The 23,591-nt window shown below is 41.6% G+C and overlaps 1 protein-coding gene across 1 annotated transcript in view; it reads right to left on the bottom strand.

The window, feature by feature from the left end:
* Positions 1-20,775: 20,775 nt before the first annotated feature.
* Positions 20,776-23,591, bottom strand: part of GPAT3 (glycerol-3-phosphate acyltransferase 3) — a 31,816-nt gene continuing 29,000 nt past the window's right edge. The window contains exons 11-12 of the mRNA XM_029913677.1: positions 22,789-22,868; positions 20,776-21,958 (exon numbers count right to left, since the gene is read on the bottom strand). Of these exons, the coding sequence (XP_029769537.1) occupies positions 21,832-21,958; positions 22,789-22,868 (207 nt within the window). The 3' untranslated portion in view covers positions 20,776-21,831. The remainder of the gene's footprint in view (positions 21,959-22,788; positions 22,869-23,591) is intronic.

Consider the following 23,591-nt stretch of genomic DNA (forward strand, 5'->3'; position numbering starts at 1 on the left):
TTAATCTAATGGGCAAATTTTACCCACTAAAAGCAAGGAATAATATAGCCTCTACATGGGGAGGGTGAGAAGGACTGCAGGGTGTCTGATTAAGAGTAGGTGTGTGAGGGGAATGTATCTATGAGGGGATATAGAAGAGAGTGGGTCTGTGTATTTCCTGTAAAATAATGGTGTGTATGTTGCATCCACAGCTCTAAAAAACAGAGCCTCAGTCTAAAAAGTAAAATTCAGCTGAGCACACTGGGCCAGTAAGAAACAGGCCTGGACCCTAATGATTACTAAATAAGGACATAATTATTTCTTCAACTGAATAGTCCTGAATCCTACCGCAAATCAATCAGCTCTTCTAGCCTAAGAAGCTCTGACTCTATTTTAGCTCAATGAAAACAAAATCAATGAAGACCAATTATAGCCCATCTCGTTAGAGTATGCAAATCATGCACCATACAAATGAGCAGCTATTGCCTTGGGGACTGCTGCAGCCAATATCACCAGTCAGATACAAACATGAGCTGGTGCTGGCCTCTAGCTGCATGAGCTGTATAATGCCAGCTCCGTTTGGATTTATTTAAAGTGGATAAACAAGAAGCAGGTGATAGTTTGTCTTTGGAATCACATCTATTCTCAGGAGCAGTTGTTCTTGAACTTCATCGGGGGTGAGGCAGTGGCTTGGTCCCTCAAACACATTTCAGGATACAGATTTAACATAGGTATACAAAAAATGTATATGCTAATGTACACACCAGAGAAAACAAACCAATCCTGTTGGAACAGCCAAAGCCTCCCTGCCATCGTGCTAGAATCTGGCAAGAGGGCACTTTAAGATGCACAGAATGACATGGCAAGCAAGGGATTTCAGCCAATTAGTGCCTAACCAATAGGCCTCAAAATGTAATTGTAAATGGGGAATCATTGAGCAGTTGTGTTTCTACTGGGGTTCCACAGGAATCTGTTTTTGTTCCCATACTATTTAATATTTTTAGTGATGACCTGAAAGAAAACATAAAATCATCACCGATAAAGTTTGCAAATGACACAAAAATTGGGGAAGTGGTAAATAATGAAGAGGACAGGTCACTAATACAGAGTGATCTGGATCGCTTAGTAAACTGGGTGCAAGCAAACTATGCAGTTGAATACAGCTAAATGTAAATGTATACATCTAGTAACGAAGAATGTAGGCCATACTGACATGATGGGGAACTCTATCTTGGGAAGCAGTGACTCTGAAAAAGATTTGGGGATCTTGGTAGATAATCAGCTGAACATGAGCTCCCATTACGAAGCTGTGGTCAAATGAGCTAATGTGATCCTTGGATATGTAAACAGGGGAATCTTGAATAGGAGTAGAGAGATTATTTGGCACTGGTGCTACCACTGCTGGAATGCCGTGTTCAGCTTTGGTGTCCACGATTTGGGAAGGATGCTGAAAATTGGGAGAGAGTTTAGATAAGAGCCACAAGATTGATTAAAGCATTAGAAAACCTTCCTTACAATGGCAGACTCCAGGAGCTCAATCTATTTATTAATCTGACAACAATCTATAAATACCTACATGAGGAACAAATATTTAATCATTGGCTCTCCAGTCTAGCAGAGAAAGGTATAATATGATTCAATGGCTAGAAGTTGCAGCTAGACTAATTCAGACTGGAAATAAGGAATAAATTTGCGACAGTGAGAGTAATTAACATTTGGAACCATTTACCATGGGTCATGGCGGATTCTCCATCACTGACCATTTTTAAAGCAAGATTGGATGATTTTCTAAAAAAATCTGCTCTAGGAATTATCTGGGGGGCAGGGAGGAGTTCTCTGGCCTGTGTTATATAGGAGATCAGACTAGGTGATCACAATGGTCCCATCTAGCCTTGGAATCTATGACACTATATGTGCACATTTTTCAGAGAGGAAGACTGGCCTTGTCATTTAGACATTGGACTGGGACTCAAGAGATCAGGATTCTCGGCTGTACCACAGTCTTCATGTGGCACCATGGGTATGTTACTTAACAAATCCAGAGAAGAGCAACAAAAATGATTAAAGATCTAGAACAGGGGTTCTCAAACTGGGGGTCAGGACCCCTCAGGGGGGTCACGAGGTTATTACATGGAGGGTCGTGAGATGTCAGCCTCCACCCCAAACACTGCTTTGCCTCCAGCATTTATAATGGTGTTAAATATGTACAAAAGTGTTTTTAATTTTTAAGGGGGGGCACACACAGAGGCTTGATATGTGAAAGGGGTCACCAGTACAAAAGTTTGAGAACCACTGATCTAGAAAACATGACCTATGAGGAAAAATTGAAAAAACTGGGTTTGTTCAGTCTGGAGAAGAGAAAACTGAGAGGGGACATGACAGCAGTTTTCAAGTACATAAAAAGTTGTTACAAGGAGGAGAGAGAAAAATTGTTCTCCTTAACCTCTGAGGCTAGGACAAGAAGCAATGGGCTTAAATTGCAGCAAAGGTGGTTTAGGATGGACATTAGGAAAAACTTCCTAACTGTCAGGGTAGTTAAGCACTGGAACAAATTGCCTGGGGAGGTTGTGGAATCTCCATTACTGGAGATTTTTAAGAGCAAGTTAGACAAACACCTGTCAGGGATGGTCTAGATAATACTTTCCCCTGCCATGAGTGCAGGGCACTGGACTAGATGACCTCTCGAGGTCCCTTCCAGTCCTACGATTAGAATCATAGAATCATAGAAGATTAGGGTTGGAAGAAACCTCAGGAGGTTATCTAGTCCAACCCCCTGCTCAAAGCAGGACCAACACCAACTAAATCATCCCAGCCAGGGCTTTGTCAAGCTGGCCTTAAAAACCTCTAAGGAAGGAGATTTCACCACCTCCCTAGGTAACCCATTCCAGTGCTTCACCACCCTCCTAGTGAAATAGTGTTTCCTAATATCTAACCTAGACCTCCCCACTGCAACTTGAGACCATTGCTCCTTGTTCTGTCATCTGCCACCACTGAGAACAGCCGAGCTCCATCCTCTTTAGAACCCCCTTTCAGGTAGTTGAAGGCTGCTATCAAATCCCCCCTCACTCTTCTTTTCTGCAGACTAAATAAGCCCAGTTCCCTCAGCCTCTCCTCATAAGTCATGTGCCCCAGCCCTCTAAATCATTTTAGTTGCCCTCCGCTGAATTCTCTCCAATTTGTCCACATCCTTTCTGTAGTGGGGGGCCCAAAACTGGATGCAATACTGGTGTGGCCTCACCAGTGCTGAATAGAGGGGAAGAATCACTTCCCTTGATCTGCTGGCAATGCTCCTACTAATGCAGCCCAGTACGCCGTTAGCCTTCTTGGCAACAAGCAGGGCCGGCTCCAGGTTTTTTGCCGCCCCAAGCAAGAAAAAAAAAAGGAAAAAAAGCCGGAGTGCTGCCGCCGAAGCAAAAAAAAACCAAACAAACAAAAACAAAATGGAGTGCCGCCCCTTGAAAAGAACCGCCCCCAAAGGCCGGAATGCCACCCCTTGAGAAGTGCCGTCCCAAGCACTGGCAACAAGGGCACACTGTTTTCTCATATCCAGCTTCTCATCCACTGTAATCCCCAGGTCCTTTTCTGCAGAACTGCCTCTTAGCCAGTCGGTCCCCAGCCTGTAGCGGTGCATGGGATTCTTCCATCCTAAGTGCACTTGTCCTTGTTGAACCTCATCAGATTTCTTTTGGCCCAATCCTCCAATTTGTCTAGGTCACTCTGGACCCTATCCCTACCCTCCAGCTTATCTACCTCTCCCCCCAGCTTAGTGTCATCTGCAAACTTGCTGAGGGTGCAATTCATCCCATCATCCAGATCATTAATGAAGATGTTGAACAAAACCGGCCCCAGGACTGACCCCTGGGGCACTCCGCTTGATTCTGGCTGCCAACTAGACATCGAGCCGTTGATCACTACCCATTGAGCCCGACAATCTAGCCAGCTTTCTATCCACCTTATAGTCCATTCATCCAATCCATACTTTTTTAACTTGCTGGCAAGAATACTGTGGGAGACCGTATCAAAAGCTTTGCTATGATTCTATATCAGGCCCTGATCCTCAAAGGTGTTTAGACACCTAACTCTCACTGATGGTGCTTAAATACCTGTGAGGATTTGGACCTCAGTGTCTTAGATTCCCATCTGTAAAAGGGGGATAATAGTCTTCCTGTTCTCCCACCTTTTGTCTGATTTGTCTATTTAGGCCTTGATACTGCAATTTGCTGCTTGTGAGTGCACCACTCTGTGTGCACAGAGCCCAGCTGGAGTTCGCAAAATGGCACAATCAGGACCTTAGACAGCAAGCAATTGGCAGCAAAGTCTGTCTGTTACTATGTGTATGTACAGCATCTAGCATAATGGGGTACCCATGTGCCAATATAATAATAACCAAAACCCTGACTCTGAACTCCAACCCCTTCCAATGTTGGAGTGCTCAAAATTTGGAGTCACCCCCAATTTAATCCTTTATTAATTTTTTTTATTGTGGTTTGTTTTTAAATCTTTTTAATAGGAATTATGCTGTTCTATATTCAGTAATGGAGTGAGGAGGACAAACTGTTACTGTTTGAAACAGTAAGAATACCTGATATGTGTACAGTAGAGATGGGACTAAAGCAAAACCCTGGATCCAAATGCACCTAACACACCAGACCCCAGATCCCACTATGAATTTGTAAATGGCCTCTAATCCATCTTCATAAAGAACTAAACAAGCCAAGAAACTTACATTTATCTATTTACATCTCTGTTTAGCACTTTTCTCTGTGACATTATTCAAAATGCTACGCTACAAATAAAGGGCCAGAATATGATACTATTCAAGGTGAATAAGCTGTGCTTAATTTGTGCCAGGGCTGATCCCCAGCACCTCTAGGTGCTTGGCAGTTCATAGCCCCAGCACCTCTGGGCTTGCTGCATCAGTTATGAATGTAAAAAAATTGCTTGAGCCCTGGCACATCTTTCATTACAAATTAAGCACTGTGATTAAAGGCTACCTTACTCATGCATAGTCCTATTGAAGTCAATGGATCTATTTGTGGAGGAAGGTATTGCTCATTGTGGGAGAGACCTTGTCTAGAGAAGTGCACCAGTTAAACTACATTGATATGGTTAGCCTAGTTAAACCAGTACAACCCCAAAGTGGAGGCATTTAACCCTTGCTTATATCAATTTATTTTAAATTGATAATTTACAAATGCAAGATAACCAATTTAAGCATGGGATAATCTAGTGTAAGGTCCCAATTCAGCAAATATTTATATTCACCAAAGCTCTTATGCACCTGCCTAACTTTAAGCACATGATTAAATCTCATGCTTAGCTGAACTAGGGCCTAAGTATAGAATACCAGGATTAGAAGGGACCTCAGGAGGTCATCTACTCCAACCCCCTACTCAAAGCAGGACCAATCCCCAGACAGATTTTTGTCCCAGATCCCTAAATGGCCCCCTCAAGGATTGAACTCACAACCTTGGGTTTAGCAGGCCAATGCTCAAACCACTGAGCTATCCCTCCCCCCTATGTATGTCAGTATAAGGAGTTTGCCCTGGTTTAACTACATCAAATTTTAAATAGAGTTAGCTAAATGGTGCCCTTTCCAGAAGAGGAAAGGCCTAAGAGTATCACAATCTGTTCCTAAAATTAAAAGTCTGTATCATGATTGACAGGAACCCATTGCACCATTGCTGCAAATCAAGGCCCTATTCCAGCAATGAGTTCCCACGGGAGAACTTCTTTGCCTGTGCAGAGATCACTGCAAGATGAGGGCTAAACATATACAGCTAACTACCAGGTATATAGTATAGACAGACAGATTTAAATAAATACATTAAAAATAGTCTAATATCTAGAGCTGGGATTTTCAAAGGCCTCTAAGGGAATTTGGCACACAAATCCTATTGAAATTTAATGGGATTTGGGCACCAAACTTCTTAATACGTTTTTGAAAACCCCAGCCTGTTTTTTGTTTTTGTTTTTCGGGGTTTTTTGCTGGACTCCCATTGAATCCTTCTCATTTATTATTTATTTGTATTGTGATAGCTCTTAAAAGCCCCCTTCACAGACCACAACCCCATTGTGCCAGGCACTGTACAAATACAAAACTAAAAGTCAGTCCTTGCCCCAAAGACCTTGCCATCTAGGTATGTTTTCAATCTATCTTTCCCTTCATATTGATTACCAGGATATCTTTCTGTACACAAAAGCCATCTCCTTTGTCCTGAGCTTTTTCTTCATCCCCAATTCATACAATGATGCGGCAGTCTAGCATTTGTGAGATTGCAGTTTCTTACCATGGAAATTAATCTGATTACAACATTACAAAAGATGAATAGTGGTACCCTCCATCTCTGAATGAATTGGGTCAAGAAAAATAAGACAAATTTTATTGACATACAGTAACTGAACTCAGGGAAATATTTTCAGGTTTCATTGCAAAAATAGGGGAGTTTGGGTTGTTGAGTGTATTTGCATATAAGGAACTTAAATTGTGAATTATATATAAATCTCATGTTTTACAGGTCCCTCTCTCCTCCCAGCTCAATAATGGATTTTAAAAATATCTGAGGTTTATATTATTTTAAAGCCCAATAATCTGTGGTTTAACTGCTGAGCATTTTCTTGCATAGAAAGAATACTATGGCTGAAGAAACTTCTGGCTTTGGCTTAAACACTGTTTCACAGGAGTACCAGCATTCTTATTTACCATTACATATGCTAACCATGTTATACATACAATACAGCATATACAAAACAGTGTTATCTGTGAAAGAAAAACTGGTACTCTGGTTCTGTGCGCTAGATCTCAGTTTTTGCACAGTATCTACTCAGAGTTTTCTCTCCCCACCACTCAGCATGATTTTTAACATGTTTCTTTGTACTGCTTTAATTACTGCCAGAGAAACATAAAATTCCTTTTAGGTTTCCATTGTCCTTTCTAACTCCTCCAGTTTTTGTCTGTTTCTGTTTCCTGGGTCATAGTGAGCTCCTTGAAGTCGACCCATTAATGTACTGGTAATAAAATGAGAGACGTGCCTTGAAAAGATTTGAGATGTGTAGGTTGGGGGAGGGGGCCTCACCATTGTATTTAATCGAATCCTATTTCTTTGTTTTAAATACTTTGTTACCCCCTATCTCAAAGGCCTGGAAAAGCTCTCGCATGAAGAGAGATTTAAAAGATTGGGATTGTTCACCTTAGAAAGAAGATGAATAAGAAGGGACATGATAAAATAATGAGTGGCCTACAGAAGACAGATTGGGAGTGTTTGTTCTCCCTGGCCCATAACAGATGAACAAGGTGACATGCAGTGAAATTAACTGGTTGGAAGTTCAAAACTGATAAAAATACATACTTTTTCAATACAATGGATTATTGCTACAGGAAGTTGTTGAGGTCAAAAAATTAATAAGATTCAAAAAGAGATTGGTTATTTATATGGATACCAAGAATATTCATCATCGTCACAATTAATTACTTCAAATTTTGTTGAAGGAATATTAAACCTCATGTATCAAATCTTGTACCAATCTCTAACTATTAGAGATCAGGATGAGTTCTAATGTGGGGAACAGATTATCCCACATCTGCTTACTGCAGGGTTTCTACACCTTCCTCTGAAGCATCTAGTAGTGTCCACTGTCAGAGACAGGATAATGGACTAGGTGGACCTTGGATCTGATCTAGTATGGCAGTTCCCCTATTCCTATTGTTCTTTCCTGCTTCAATAGGCTTTGAGATGGTATAGGTGGCTTGAAGAATAAATGCAACAGTGCTAAAATCGCACATGGCACTGAAGGATCATTGTGTAATGAAAGTCCCAACTTCAGGACACTCTTATTATACATTTCATTTATGATCCCTGCCTTGTGCACATGTCCTCATGAGATCCTGAACATTTATCAGTGTGGGGTTTTTTGGTTGGTTGGTTCGTTGGGGATTTTTTGTTAGAAATCTGAAAGACATGGTAACCCCAGGTATTAAAGTCTGAATTGTGTTTATTACAAAACAAAACAAAAGGTTCTTAGTTAAAAATAAATTCTGCTTTCATACCGTGTAACAATCGGAAGAACCTCACAGTGAAACATTGATGCTTAAAGCTTAAGTTCTATGACCTGTGTTATACAGAAGGTCAAACTATATGATCAGAATAGTTCCTTCTGGTCTTGGAATCTATGAATCTGAGTGGTAAAGGTCTTTCTTTTCTTTTTCTTTTTTTAAGAAAAGAACCAACATGCAAAGGAAACTTGCAATCTCTCTTCCACTGGGGCCCCATAGTGCCAGTGTCATAATGTCATCACTTTTTAGCAAAACCCTGTGAGAATGAGTCATCTCTTTGGGAATAAGAAAATGAAGGCAGTTAAAAGTATTACTACTACTTATAAACTAAAAATGAGGAAAATACAGCAAGTAGATATCACGTAAAAAATGGCCACTCTAGGCCTGCAGCTGTTCCCCTTTTCCAAATTTAAAGGGCCAGTCCTAGAAAGGCATATTGGGAAAAAGTTCATTTCAACAAGCAATCCTAGTCTAAGAAGCATTAGTAAGGATCAGACAGTTACAATGGAAAGTAGTTTTGGACGTCTGACTGTGCATCATAAAGCAATATTTTCAAATAAAACACAGAGCTTTGACTTACTGTAGAATGAATTTTTTCTCCGCACTGTTTCCTGTTGTGCTCTGGAGTAGAAGTTCATTCAAATAATCCATCAGCTTTTCAAGAGGAGCTGTAAAGGTTAAAGACACATTTGTAAGATTTCAAGAGGAGGAAAAATGAACATGATTGTCCTTTACAAACGTTAGTGATGCATTATAATCACTTCAATGAGATCCTGAGAAAACTGATCTAAAGACGTCCTGGTTTCCTTGCCAGACCAAGTGGCATCACAGTAATATTAATAACCAAAGGGCTGAAAGGAGTTTAGAACAGGATGGTCTATTAAAACCAGGAAGTCTATAGCCACTACACAACCTAAATCCTCCAGATCAGAGACCTACAAGAGACCTGGCTGATCCTCTAGCCAGCTGGCTGTTGTGGTAGCAGCAGAGTAGCCTAACAGCAACCTCATACTAAGCAGCTGTGGTATGTCAAAGGGAGAATTTCTTCATCCAAACTGCCCCCAAATCCACCTTGCGAAGCCTGTTGCTATAGGGCAGAGAGCAGCATTTGACTTTTTATGCTGGTGTCAGTCTCACAAGAAAGGGCAGCTCTCTCAAAATATTAACTTTCAGTAGCAAAAGGAGTGCAGTTCTCTTTAACCAGTACCATGTAAATACTGCTTGTGGAGATTATTGCCAGCCTGCCTGTACTCCATACAGCATGGGGTTAGACAGCAATATCTAGACATAAAAGGTTCTAGTTTTGTCTTTATTGATATTTCCCTCTTTGGCCTCTGTTTGTTTTGAGATATGTAGTTTACTTGCAGCATTTCTCAAAGTCTTACCCTCAAAATTAACTGAAATTGGCTGGAATATGAGCAGCGTTACCTGTACTGAAAACTGTCTGCAGAACATAACTGTTACTGCACAGGTTGGGGAGAGCCATCTAGTGGGGTACTACTGGGATCTGACTCTGATCTCATCTTAATTTCATTAATGATCTAGAATGGAGAGTAAACAGAACTTTAATTAGAATAGCATTTATTAAAATTCTCTCTCTGTCTTAGGTACTTATTTGGCCCCATCTACAATAATATCTGAGTGTCTCACAATCTTAAATGTATTTATCCTCACAACATACCTCCGGGGTAGGATAATACAATTATCTCCCCACCTCTTCACTTTTTAAGTAGATGGGGGAACTGAGGCACAGAGAAACTAAGACCAGGTCTACACTGGGTGGGGGTGAGGGAGATCGATCTAAGATACGCAACTTCAGCTACGAGAATAGCATAGCTGAAGTTGACGTATCTTAGATCGAATTAAAATTACTTTACTTCGCTGGATCGACAGCCGCGGCTCCCCCGTCAACTTTGCTTCCGCCTCTCGCACTGCTTGAGTTCAGCAGTTGACGGGAGAGCAATCGGGGATCTATTTATCGCGTCTACACTACACGCGATAAATTGATACCCGATAGATCAATCGCTACCCGCCGATCCGGCAGGTAGTGTAGACGTACCTTACGTCCCCAAGGAAAGCTGTGATGGAGCAATGAATTGAATCTGGGTCTCCTAAGTCTTAGACAAGCACCTTAATCACTGGACCACACTTCCCCTTTATTATAAATAGTCCTTTCTCCCAGGATTGCCTTCTGCACCAAGAGCCGGGCGAGGCAGTGGCATAGGGGTTCTGTGCCATTCAGGGAGTTTTATTACACAACGGGAATCCTCAGCTTCCCAACTGCTGTGTGCTAGAGGAGTGGAAAGCAGCCAGAGCAGACTCAAGAATTGGGCCGAGTAATTTTACACCACTGTACAGGACTTTTCTGTATGTTGGCATGTTTGTTTCTCCCATGAACAAGGGAGGATTTAAAGCAGTAAAAATTCTGCCTTGTACTTCCTGGTCTGAGAATGTGCCAATCGATTTGACTTGTTAACCAGCTTTTTTTTTTTTTTTGTTCATATGCACTCTAGGCTGCCTGGTGATGCTTCTTCATATGACATGGTTTATAACATTGCAATAATGTAAAAATCAATAAATAGCATTTGCAACTTAAAAAAAAAAGGATGTAGGGAGCTCTCAACTTGCCAAGGTCCAGCTGGGAGATGCAATGTCTGATAAAGACCTTAAATGAGGGATATATGAAGTTTAAAATGATGTGGAATTAATTTAACAGAAATAATTTTTATAACCTCAGATTCAGCCTCTGGCATAAATACAGTAATTTACACTAATAAAAGGGAGTAACAGCAGGCCTTAGCTCAGCTAGTTTAGCAGGTGTTAAAGACAGTGCCCCTTGTCTACACAAGACTTCTAAAAATCATGTTAGGTAGCACGTTAGCTAACACATACTAACATCACACCTTTAATCCTAGTCTAAACAAGGCTTTAGTGTCACAATATGATAACAATATAGGTTTGAGTCTGTCTAACTTAAACCCATGATCTTCAGGTTTAGTTCAACTGATGTGTGTGTATGTATCTTTTGCCAAGCCATTTTTTCAGTCCCACTAGTGTGAGCCACAAAAATGCTAGTCCCTATGAAGTTCATATAGCTTCAGGACCAGGAACCAATACACCCACTGAAACCATAATAATAAATCCTAGTTCTTTATATAGCACTTTTCAGCTGTAGAACTCAAAGCATTTTACAAAGGGCTCATTGCTTCACAAACTCATTCTGAATTTGGTTTTATTAGAGGATGGTACGACAGTCCGATCTTGAGTGTGGATGAAATATTTGATCCTGCTTCTGTTGAAGCTCATAGCAAATCTTGCATTGACTTCAATGGGACTAGGATTGGGGACTGCCTGAAAGACATCAAGAAGAAGGAGGGTGAGCACAAAGTAAGCCTCATAACAAAGCACTAGGGCAGGGGTCAGCAACCTGCGGCTCCCTAGGCTGGCACCTGGCTGAGCGGGGCCGGCGGCCGCGACCCCGGCTGCCTGGAGCTGGCGGACGGAACCCCAGAGCCGCAGTGGCCTGAGCCGCTCAGCCTGCCGCCGGTCTGGGGTTCAGTCCGCCGGCCCCACTCAGCCAGCTGATGGTCTGGAGTTCCGGCCGCCGGCCCCTTGCCAGCTGGGGTCCCGGCTGGCAGCAGCTGGCGGAACCCCAGACCGGCAGCGGGTGAGCCGCTGCCAGTCTGGGGTTCTGTCCTCCACCCCGCTCAGCCTGCTGACGGTCTGAGGTTCCAGCTGCCCGGCCCCCTGCCAGCCGGGGTCTGGGCCTCTGGCCCTGCTCAGCCCACTGCCGTCCTGGGGTACCGGCAGCCAGCCCAGGGCTCTGCTCCTGGCCGGGACCCAGCGCTCTGCAGCCGCCCCCAGCTTCTAAAAAAATCTCGCATGTCTCACGCCCCCCCAGAAAGAGCATCTCGCACCCCCAGGGGGTGCGTGCACCCCAGGTTAAGAACCACTGCACTAAACTGATAATATCTGCATTTTAATTTAATTTTAATTGAAGCTTCTTAAACATTTTTAAAACCTTGTTTACTTTACATACAACAATAGTTTAGTTATATAATATAGACTTAGAGAGAGAGATCTTCTAAAAATGTTAAAATGTATTACTGGCACGCGAAACCTTAAATCAGAGTGAATAAATGAAGACTCGGCACACCACTTCTGAAAGGTTGCCGACCCCTGCACTAGGGTTTTTTCTGTACTTATGCAGGTGAGGGAAAGAGGAGCAAGTAGTGACATTGCTCCATGCTCTTCTGGAAGGTGCTGAGATACCACAGGGCTGGGTGCAATATAAGAAGTTGAATTGACTAGAATACTAGATCCGAAGAAGTGGGCTGTAGCCCACGAAAGCTTATGCTCTAATAAATTTGTTAATCTCTAAGGTGCCACAAGTACTCCTGTTCTTTTTGTAGAATACTAGGAGATCTTTCAATTAGCAGTAGAATTCAGCAATGAACACTTCACCCTACCGATCATTAATTATTTTCTGACACAAGTGTGTGTTTGGGGCAGTTTTACATGTTTAGTTTTATTCTGCGTTCTCAAGAACCTTATGAGATTGAAGAATTGTTAATATTGAAAGCAATTTGAACTCCAGCCAATATCTTTCCAAAGATGCCTAAATATGCAGATAGGTGCCTTGTGGGATTTTCAAAAATGTCAAAGCACCTAACTCACACAAGGCTCCTATCTGCATCTTAGTTATGTGCCTCGGTGCTTTTGAAAAAAGCCACTAGGCACCTATCTACACATTAAAGTGTCCAAATAACTTTGAAATTCTGGCCCTAACTCCAGCCTTAACTTTGACAGTAACTCAGCCAAGACAGATAGAACAGTTTGGCCTGGACCTACTGAATTTACTGCTGGCTTCTTTGCATATGACTAACTTGAGGGCTAATTAATACCTGTTGCTAAAGCCTTTTGAATGAGATTCTCTATTTCTCTGTCTCACTGACACGGTATAGTTCTTATTGTTAAGTGTGACATGGAGGAGATTTCTGTTGCCAATAGGAGTTCATGCTTCTGAATTCTTTTCCTCTCTCTTGAGCACAAACATAGCATTAAGAGCTGTGTGTACAAGTGCAAGTTTGATCATGGCTTGATCATTTGGAGAGGATTAAACTCTGCCCAGGCCGCTGACTTTACTGGGTGCAGAAATTAAGTGTAACCGTTGCATGCAGTGGAGCAAAAGAAAACAAATTACAGTACATTTGTACAAGAGCAGTTCTGTGTTAAAGCGATCCCAATATTGGTTTATATGCCATCATGTTCACTTTATGCTGTGGTGCTGTCAACCATCTAGTCTAATGCATTATCTGGGGATGAAGTGAGGATGACACACTGTTAACCTTCCTATTGTTCTGCTGCCACACAATGAAACAAACTATAGGAGACAGTGCCTGGCTGGTCTATAGGAGAAATCCAGGCAGTATTAAATAAACCACACAATAGGCATAATTATTTATCAAGAAGGGTTGGACCTTATTTTTGAAAGATGTCAGGTTGTATACATCAATGTGTTTATTGAATTGCAAAGGCAATTGGGCATTTCTGAAAACGCTACACAAACATAAAAAGCACAATGAAACCGTATTAAATGGTCTGAGGCCCTGATTCAACCTAGCAGTTATTTAAGTCCATTCCCCTTCAGCAAAACACTTACTCATGCAACCAAGTCCCACTGAAGTAGAAAATGTTTAACATGCTTTAGTGTTTTGCTGAATTGGGGCTATAATCCATAGCTGACATGGGCAGTTTGATGCAAACCCAAATGCCGTAGAGACTCTCTTATCTGAAAACCCTACTATCACAAATTGGGTTATGTCCCCTCATGTGCATAAGATATGAATTACTCCTCTTCTTCTATGAACTGCTGTTTATCTATCAACCATTCTCTGTCCCATGTTCCATTCAGATGAAGAAGGTTTTAGTGTCATGAAGGTGACTATTTAAAAACAGCCAGTGCAGCATATTTCACATTGGATGTATTTGCAAAAAAGTTACAGATCGTGTGTTTTTTCTCTTCCTTTAATGCTATAAACAACAAAAATGTGCCACTATTTGGAAGACCAGTTGGCCTATTTTCCCACTAGGTGGTCAAAAAGCATGTGGAGTGAAATCCTGCCCTCACTGATTTCAGTGGGAGTTTTCTCATAGACTTCAGTGGGGTCAGAGAGGTCACTCAAGATTCTGTAGAATCTTTGGAAACATCAGGTGCTTAACACTTCTCACAGTATTCAGCACTGACATCCCCAACTGTTCAAAATTATGAATCAGGCCCCTCCCTATAAGTCATGTGATTAGCTGAAATATCATGTTGAGAAGTCAGGCATGTTATATTTTTCTAAAGCCATCAGTTACAAAAAAGGAACAAGGCAGTAGCCTTTGGAATGGAAATATTATGGTCACAAAAACATTCTGTCACAATCACGTCCACCATGGCCAGTTTTGTTTTGTTTTTAAAGAAAACCTTCCCACACAGAACATAAACCTCTTAAACGTGTTTAAGATATAATATCGGTACATAGCTAACAAGACAGACAGGCCCTCTGCACTGAAGGTTCATCCCTTGAAATTGAATGTTACAATAAATGAGTGTTACAGTGATTCTCAATCTGTAACCAGGGTATAGGCAAGACCTCCCATCCCATTTAGCTGTATGGGAAGCGACCCCTGACACCTGTTTGCAACCCCAGGTTGAGAACTCCTGATCTGTTAAAAGATCTAAAAAGGCTTTATTTCATTGAATCACAACCTATCATTGCAAGAAATGGTATAACCCATTAAATGTAGAACATAGGAAGGAGAGGGCCGCAGTTAAAGTGAAAAACAAATAAGATCCCCAGCATGTGCAGTCATCCCTTGGAACAGTAATAGAATGTAAATTAAACGCTATCAGTGTAATTTTAGCAATGTATTGTGCACATGTTTAAAAAAAATCAATTTTTCTTAAGAGCCAAAGGGTAAGCAGAGGTCGCGTGCACAATCATAGAGCCTAAAAAGCCAGATATTATTTTTGAGAGACTGTAATAGCTTGGTGATCAGTTCAAGAAAATCACCGTCATTCAAGATGATGTCTAACATGTACTGGCTTCTCCGTAAAATGAATTTACCTTTTCATTATTATTTACTGAGTGAGCCTGTATTTCATTTGTATGGATTTTATCCAGCAAATAGAAAAAAGAAAAACACAGAAAATCTAATAAAAATATGGAGACAGTGAACAATCATTGGAGTCTGTATCCTGCCTCTTGAGGTCACATTTCTGCCTTTTTTATTATGTTCATTTAGAGGGAAACAAAAAAATATTCAAGATGGCATCCGATTGAATCTGATAAAGGTGCAGACACATCGATCAGAGATGGCAGCGCCAAGCAGCACAACTGTGATAAAACCAGCATGGTAGCTTAAGTGTCTGGGGACAGTTTGCCATTTGAGTCATTTATAAGCCCAGTGGTCTGGTACAACCATTTAAACTTGGGTGTAGATGCATCACACAGGCTCTATGTAGTGTGCTGTGCCCCATATGAAAGGTTTAACCCTTCTCTGGCAGGTCATAAGCCTGGATTCCTTCTGTTCCGGAGAGCAGCAGCATGGATCTTTAGGCCATGATCCTGCAATGGAGTGATCTGTTGGCAAGTGGACCCTTAACTGCACACCCTATAGGGTCTGTGGGGGATGGAAGAATTGGGTTGAGGAGCGAGAGGACTTGGTGAAGAACTGGAAGAGGGATGGAGAAGAGTTCAGAAATTAATATTTAGCCTAATGAAGGCTCTAAACCTCCTGAAAATTGTGCACACCCTTTCCCACCCTTGAACTGGGAGCTTGCTGTAGTTTTAATGGTTGTGATTGGATTTATAGATAGTCCTGTGAAGAACTAGGCAAACAAAACAAAGCCTATCACACCATCTGCCTGCAAAGGAGGTTAACACCACATGTGAGATATTTAAAGGGGGATGGACTTGGTCAGAGACCTCTGTGGATCTGCTGAGTACTGAGGGCAAGTCTAACCGCAGTGACACTTAGACCCTGTCCTAGAGGCTTCTGCAGCACTACTGGATTATTCATAACAAATTTCTAAGGAGACTCTATTGTTTCAAGGATTTCCACAGTTCTGTTTATGCTGACTGAGTAAGTCAACTAGATGGCAATGGCCCAAGTTTATCTAGCAGTTGTCTGAATTTCATATACCCAGGACAAACCACATTAAGGGTCAAACTCCTTTAAATCTAGGACAAATTAATTAAAAACCCCCAAAGACCAACAATATTTCAGAAATACTTACAGTGCACTAAGTAGTTGATTGAGAAGCTTTCATGTGACATGAAAATAATTACAGAACCCAATTTGACTGTCACTAAAGCAGGAGTATAAAGGCCCTTTGTCCAAAGCAAACTCAAAGCAATCCTCTGTTAGGGGCGTGTGGGGATGGCCCTGTGGTAAAACTATTGGCTGGGGATTCAGAAGATCTGGGTTAATTTCCTGGCTCTGCCAAAGTCACTAGCATTTGAGATGTTTAGGTACAGTGGTGAGAGAGGCTATAGAAGCAGTTAGAATGGAAAAGCTGAAACTTAATGAGAGAAGAAAAACCTCAAACATATGCGCCTTTAGACATCTAGATTCCAGCTGGACCCAGAGCCAGAAGTGTGAAATGCCATCCCAGTAGGGAGACCGTCCGTCTCCAGAAAACAGGCAGGATGTTGCCAGGGTCTGCCCCCATATCATGCCATCTGTACAAAAATTAATGTTTTATCCTAGTTTCTACTGCTCCTTCTACCACCCCTGCAAAAGTTCTCAAGCCAGCTCCCCAGCCTGTATTAAAAAGAAGGAAGAGGGTTGAGCTAGGGAGGGGAAAAGGAGAAGTTGGGACCTTTCTCTCTGTCCTACTTCAAAAACCCTCCTGTGCAAACCTCCCCACTGCAAGTGGTGGATCCATCACAAGAGATGTCTTATATTTATGCTTTGAATTGGCTATGCTACAGGACAGGCACTTCTCACAGTATTCAGCACTGACATCCCCAACTGTTCAAAATTATGAATCAGGCCCCTATAAATCATGTGATTAGCTGAAAAATCATGTATTTTAACAAAATACGTTTGTGGTACTTATTTGCCTTCTGGATTTTGAGCCGTTTGGGTTCACATTTTGAGCTTTTCCTCTACGTCTATAGGGGCTAAAAAGTTTGTTTTAAAGTGACTGCTGATATTCACATAATCATCCGAGTCCAGGAGCTGGGCCTGAGGCTTTAAATCCAAATATTGTACTGTTTGAGAGCTGACAGGACTGTTTCAAGCCCGATCAGATGCAGAATCACCTGAGACAGACTATTAGTTTGAGGAATGATGATATTGAATGGAAAGTTTCCTCAGAAGAATGAGTAGTTTACTAATAATGAGTTGAGACATTTTACATTTACTGAAATAACACCCTCCAGAGAGTGCAGAGTACTTCCTACTAAAACCCCTGCTGTTTATAAGATGACCACGCACATTTATCCTGCACAGACCTTTCTAGTAGGTGGTAGACCTGGCCCTGACCATTCAACAGATCTTATCCCAATGCCACTACAGTATTAGTTTTTGGACCCATAACCAGAGAATAAGGGAGTCTATCCATGTACACACACACACACTTCCCCTCCCCTGGTAGTTCTTATAAGAGAAAGAAAAGGAGTTGATGGGTGTAGTATCAAGCATTCATTGCAACTCTTACCCTGCACAGTGAAAGAAAGAAAGAGAAAAAAAGAAATTTAGTTTTAGAAAGGGGTTCTTGTGGGTGCTTCTAGCTCTGCCTTATCTGCTTCCTAGTACTGTCCTGCAGCCTTTGGTTCCTGGGTAGCAATAAAGAGCTGATTGCCACCTAGTGGCAAATAAGATACTTACATATTTTCAGTCTTTGGTGTGGGGAGGTCTAATTTATATGTTTAATAAATGTGCTACTCTTGGCAAACTGTCTGATCAAGTACATTTCATGGAGGAAAAGAAAGAAAATGATTCAAACAGCAACTAGTTTACCCTAGAGGCTTTTCATGTTATAAATAGCAAAAAAAAAAAAAAAAAAAGACTTAAATGTATCAGGAGCCTTTGGTTTACCCCACATTCCTTCTGTACAATGTTCAGTTAAATTACACATTAATTGACAAGGTATTTTTCCTTAGGAAAAATGTTAAGCTCCACAAAAAAGTCCTACAAAAAATTCAGTAGCTTGTTTTCAGAGGCTCATAAATGCAGTTCTGTCCCATTTAATTGGTGTGTTGGCTAAGATGGAAGCCATCACAAACCCTTACACATAGGAGCACTGCCATTGACTTCAGCAGGACTACTCACTCACATAAAGCTAGACAAATTTATGAGAGCAAGAGGGTGCAGAGGTGTAACTAGCCCCATAACCACAACAAAAATCACAGCCAGTTTCTCTCCAGGATTCTTAAATTTAACCCTCTACCAGGACTACATCGATGCTAAATTTGAACTCTTCGCCCAGTTTAACTTCCCTCTACAGCTGCAGCGATAGCATTTCTTTATTAAATAGAAAGTTATTATCCCACCCCTCTTCCTCCACCCCCCCAAAAATTCTACAAATTAAGAATGATCTTCAAGTAGATACCAAACCAGGAAAATTTCAGCCCATACAACATAAACGGCAGAAAGTTAGTAGCAAGAAGATAGGGGTTTACAAGGGACGCTATTATATAGCCTTGGAGTGGTTGCTGCTTCTGCTGTCCTTGTAATAACAAAGCTTCAGGTTTACCAAACTGAGTTTTAAGATTCAAAATTGTTTAACAGTAATTACCACAACCTCAAAGATTTTCCTTTCCATCCCACGTCCCCAAGCCAGCTCTCATTTATTGTTCCCTCTTTTTTCATATGCACCTAAGCTTTCCCGAACACACTGCTTTGGGGGCTGATTTTTTTTTTTTTTTTTATAAAATGCTTGGTCTCTGCCCAAAGGTTCTTTTTACCTCAAGAGTTTGAATCAAATTTCTCTGCTGTTTGAGTTGAAATGCCACATTCCTCCACTCAAAAAGACAAAAGCAACTTTTCCCATTCTGTTAATAAAGTCTATCAGCCATGTTTATTCCATATCCTAGGACCCACTCAGCCACATCTTAGGCTTAAATTTTCAAAGTTGATTAAGGAGTTTGGGTGCCAATTTAAGACACTTAGATTTTCAGCCGCAGGATGCTTAACACTTTCTGAAAAGTCATATCCACTTAAGGTATATTACCTTTGGCCCCTAAAAGTTACTAGTTACTTTTGAAAATGTAGGCTATAATCCAATAGGCAATTAAGTTTACGGAAGACCTTCACAGAGTGTCAATGTGGACCCACAAAACTGCTCACGTCAGGAGCCCTGCTAACTTCAGTGGAAGGAATTCACCTGAGAGAGGTTCTCATGTACATATAGGTTTGGGCCCATAATTTTCAATTAAAGAATAGCAGTTTTTATATTTAGGAGCATATGGGAAATCCCCAGGTTATAGTGACCTATTCAGAATTAAATAGGTTCTCTTGTGGCAGAGGGAAGAGGTTTTATTGTTTGGTTGGTTTTCCCCTCCCCCCCCCCCTTTTAAAATAGCTCAGTTTATTACAGGCTCTTGCGCTGAGGCTCATTGTTAGTGGGGTTTAATGGTAAGTTAATTGGTCTAGTGTCTCTGGGGTTCCCTCCTGTTCTAGTTTTAAGTGTGCATTGTGTTGAAGCAATTTATTTGCCCTGGATACAAGGACCACAAAGTCATTTTGTTCCTTTATATCAAAGGCAAAAAGTGGGCCTATGTTAGCAGAAGTTAGATTAAAATTGTTGGACTCCAGAATTGTAGCATGCCACTATACTCCTCTGAGCCAGATCCAGCTTGCATTGAAGTCAATGTTGACTTCAGTGATTTATCTCCTACTATTTTCACTTTGTTTTCTGACAGTACATTAAGTAGGAACATAGGTGCCTAAATCCTATTGCAGCTCTGGGCCTAGCTCATGCTTAAGGCCTAGCAGGAGCCTCAAATCAGGTATTGCCCCACCTATTGCACTGGCAGAGCCCAATCCAGGAGGCATGCTCAGAGCATACCTAACTCCATCCAAAAATGGCAGGAGAGAGGGGGATGAGTACCCCAAAAAGAAAAAAAAATAATAATCAGTGGACTATGGGATATTCAGATATAGGGGTTTCCTGCTGAAGCTGTTCCACTGTGTATAAATAAGATGTGTTAGGCCACAGAGAGCACAAGAGTAATGCTTACTTAGCACTAGCTGTTAAGACACTCACCTGAGAGGTGGAAGATTCCCTATTCCTCATCAGGCGGGGAGGGACAGGGGAGAATTGAACCTAGGGAGTTCCCTAATGAGGGGAGGCTTCCTCTGTCATTGCCACCCTTGCAAGAAACTGCTTAGGCTCCTGACTCCCATCTGTGGATTCTGAGCAGAGATGGCTGCATAATGCTCTAAGAAGGGCAGGGCTTAGGCCACACCCCTTTCTTCAGCATCTGCCATTGACTAGCTTAGGTGGCTCCCCACCTAGCAGGCTGGCTTTTGTGGATCCCTTTCTTAGGCACCTGTTTCTCCCTAGGCATTGTCTAGGAATCCTGGGTGGCTAATTGAGTGTTTATGGATCCCACCAGGTGGCGAGGTGCTGCCGTGCCCATGTCCCTTTGTGGATCTGAGCCACACTGCAAGCCATTGCCCAACAGAAGGAGAAATAGAAGCCAGAACAAACAAGTTAGAGGAAAAATACCACCACCAGAGACGCATTAGAAATATAGAATTTATTTCCCATTTACAATAAGGCTGCATTATACGTGCATTCCCAACAGGCCATTTCTTTTACTGCAAATGACACATGAATCCGGTTACGGTTTGTAATAGATATTGCTAGCCCAGCCAAGTATGAGCTGTGTTGTGGTTGCTGATCCCCACAGATTTTTGTTAAGCTGTTAGCATTCTGCAAAAAAAAAAGAATTACTGCACTTATAATAAAAATGCATCTGCTATAATACAGAGGTATCCATTTTCAGTTATGGAGCTCCCAATCATCTCTTCCCTTTACTGTTCCCAGTCTGAAGAAGCACAGTAGTTTAGGGAATAGTTCCAGTATGCAGAGATGTTTCTAGAGGAATCTCCTAAATATCTTCTCAGGTATCAGTTTCCATTAGAGGCAATTCTAGGTTTAGAGGCCATCCAAGGTCCTGGTTGTGTTTGAAGAGGATGTTGTTCTGATTGCCCCCCTCTCTCCCCACTGTTTAGGGTCTGTCATTCTAGGTTATTCACCACCTCCCTGCTTCACATACATAGAAATACAAACAAATGGAGACAACAGACCTGCATCAGGACACCACTAAAACTGCAAGATTAGTTAAGAACCGTACAACCAAAAAGCCAGCCTACAAGCATGATGAGAGAGAAAGTAGCTGTTCAGGAAACAAATTTGTTTACAACTTCCAAGTGACTTTAGCAAGAAGAGTTATTTGCACACACAGTAACCTGACAGCGTCAGGCCAGATTCACTGTCCGTACTTCCCTTTCAGAGATTCAAGAGAATGTCATGTACGGTTTTGAAAAACTGCACTTTTTCTCCCCCACCCAGTTTTAAGTCAGGTTCTATTCCATCATACCCAGAGCTGCAATTCAGTGGAATATCACGCTTTCAAGAAAAATACATAACAAAATACTGCCCTGTGTGTATGTTCTGCCCCATCCACATAAAGGAGATACATGCACATTAGAATAGGTTTGGTTTTTCTAAATGAAAAACCCACAGTATTCCTGTAAGAGCTAGTCCTGGGAAGCTTAGTTGGAAAAGCTGGGATTCAGTCTGATTCTGCTCCCATTGATGGATTTCCTGTTGATCCATTTCCTACTATCATCTTGCTGTAGTTTTTCTGCTGCTGCTCCTTGAAAGTGTCTTTGACTTTGGCCCTTTTCAGACCTCCATCCCTGGAGCACAGAGGACAGAAAGGATGCAGTTAGATGTTAACTTCAACATTAGGGAAAAAATGAAGTCTGAATTGAGCCACTAAATGCCTTTAATGATCTGGGCCAAAGCCCTTAAATATATGCACCCATGTAACTTCATCTTGACTTCAGGGACGGTAGTGCTTGCATGAATAGTATCATTTGTCCCTTATGTTACTTAAATTCCATATCCCATCCTTCTTGGCTCTCTAGAGCACTGAATCCACTTGTGCTTTTTGACTGCTCTCATCAGGGCCTTGCTCTGGAGTTTTTTCGGCATGATCCACTTCTTTTATAGCACTACATGCTCTTGTGGTACCGTAAACCCATACTGAGGCAGGGTGTTCAATGGGTAGGAGCTCTGCAGACCTGGGTCCTAGTCTCAGCTCTGCTCCTGACCTGGTGTCTCTTCACTACAATAATGTCACCTCTACGTGCCTTAGTTTCTATTTGTCAAACAGGGAAGACGCTATTGTGCTTTGAAACTTTTAGCTGAAACCCACTGTTCAAGAGCTCTGTATTGTCATCATATAAATTATTAAGAAAACCTTCTTTCATATGGAAGTGCCTGAATAGCCAACTCCCTCATTATCTACCATATCCTGGCTAAGACCATTTAAATTAAAGAACACAAAGGTTGAGGCAGTCAAAGCTGTCTAGGGGATTAACACCTCTTCAAATTATATAGTGAAGAAGTGTCTAAGTCCCCTAGACAGTTTAGAGAATCTGAACCACATTCTATAGCCATAAAGACTCAAAAGACATGTATGCAAAAATGTCACATTAAGCCCAAGCAGAATCACATCTCATACCAGGAAAGCTCAGTCAGTCCTCCTTGGTGAGCAATGGCTGACTTTACTCTGTTGGCAAACTGGACGGCATCTTCTCCTTCCTACAAGGGATAGAAATTAGAGTCAATTGACCTATGGAATTTTTTGTTTTTAAAAAACACACAGCTGTGCTGCAAGTCCTACAGATTCTTTAGTTTGTGACCAGAAAGCTTTTGCTTTCAGAGCATTAGGCTTCGTCCTGTTTTGTTTGGGGGTTTTCGTTGGGTTTTTTTTTGGGGGGGGGGGGGGAGGAGAGGGAAGGTGTCAGAGAGGGAAGTGGAGCGGCTTTGACACATTAAGCTCGTTCTCTGAATGTCTAGTTTTTAGCTCTCTTTTCCTCAAAGAATGTTAGTCCACTCCTCATCAGCAACCGGATACTAAATGGAAGATCACACACTTCCCAGGCAAATCTAGCACACATTTTAGGTCTGTTTTTGAAGTGATGGCAAGGTGGAGAAAGTTTCCCCTCAGACAGATTGATGACTTAATAATAAACCAATTTTCCAAACAGCAAGTGTTATTCTTAGCAGCACAGCTCACATTAGCATGAGTAATTGTGTAGCCATTGTGCCATCAGCACTTAGTCCCAGAGCATCACTACATGAAAAAGGAGGCTGTCCCTGTCCAACAGCTAATATACTGCAGCTACATTCCATACTTAAATACACTGGGAAATGCAAAATTGAAAAAAAGTTGAATCATGCTACCAAGAGCATTGAAGGAAGCTCAATTTAAGATTGATTCTCTGAGCCATACTTATTTTACATCCTATACAAATCAACAAC

Source organism: Terrapene carolina, unplaced genomic scaffold (genome assembly GCF_002925995.2).
Source record: "Terrapene carolina triunguis isolate 2854851 unplaced genomic scaffold, T_m_triunguis-2.0 Scaffold789, whole genome shotgun sequence".
Taxonomy (NCBI): Eukaryota; Metazoa; Chordata; order Testudines; family Emydidae; genus Terrapene; species Terrapene triunguis.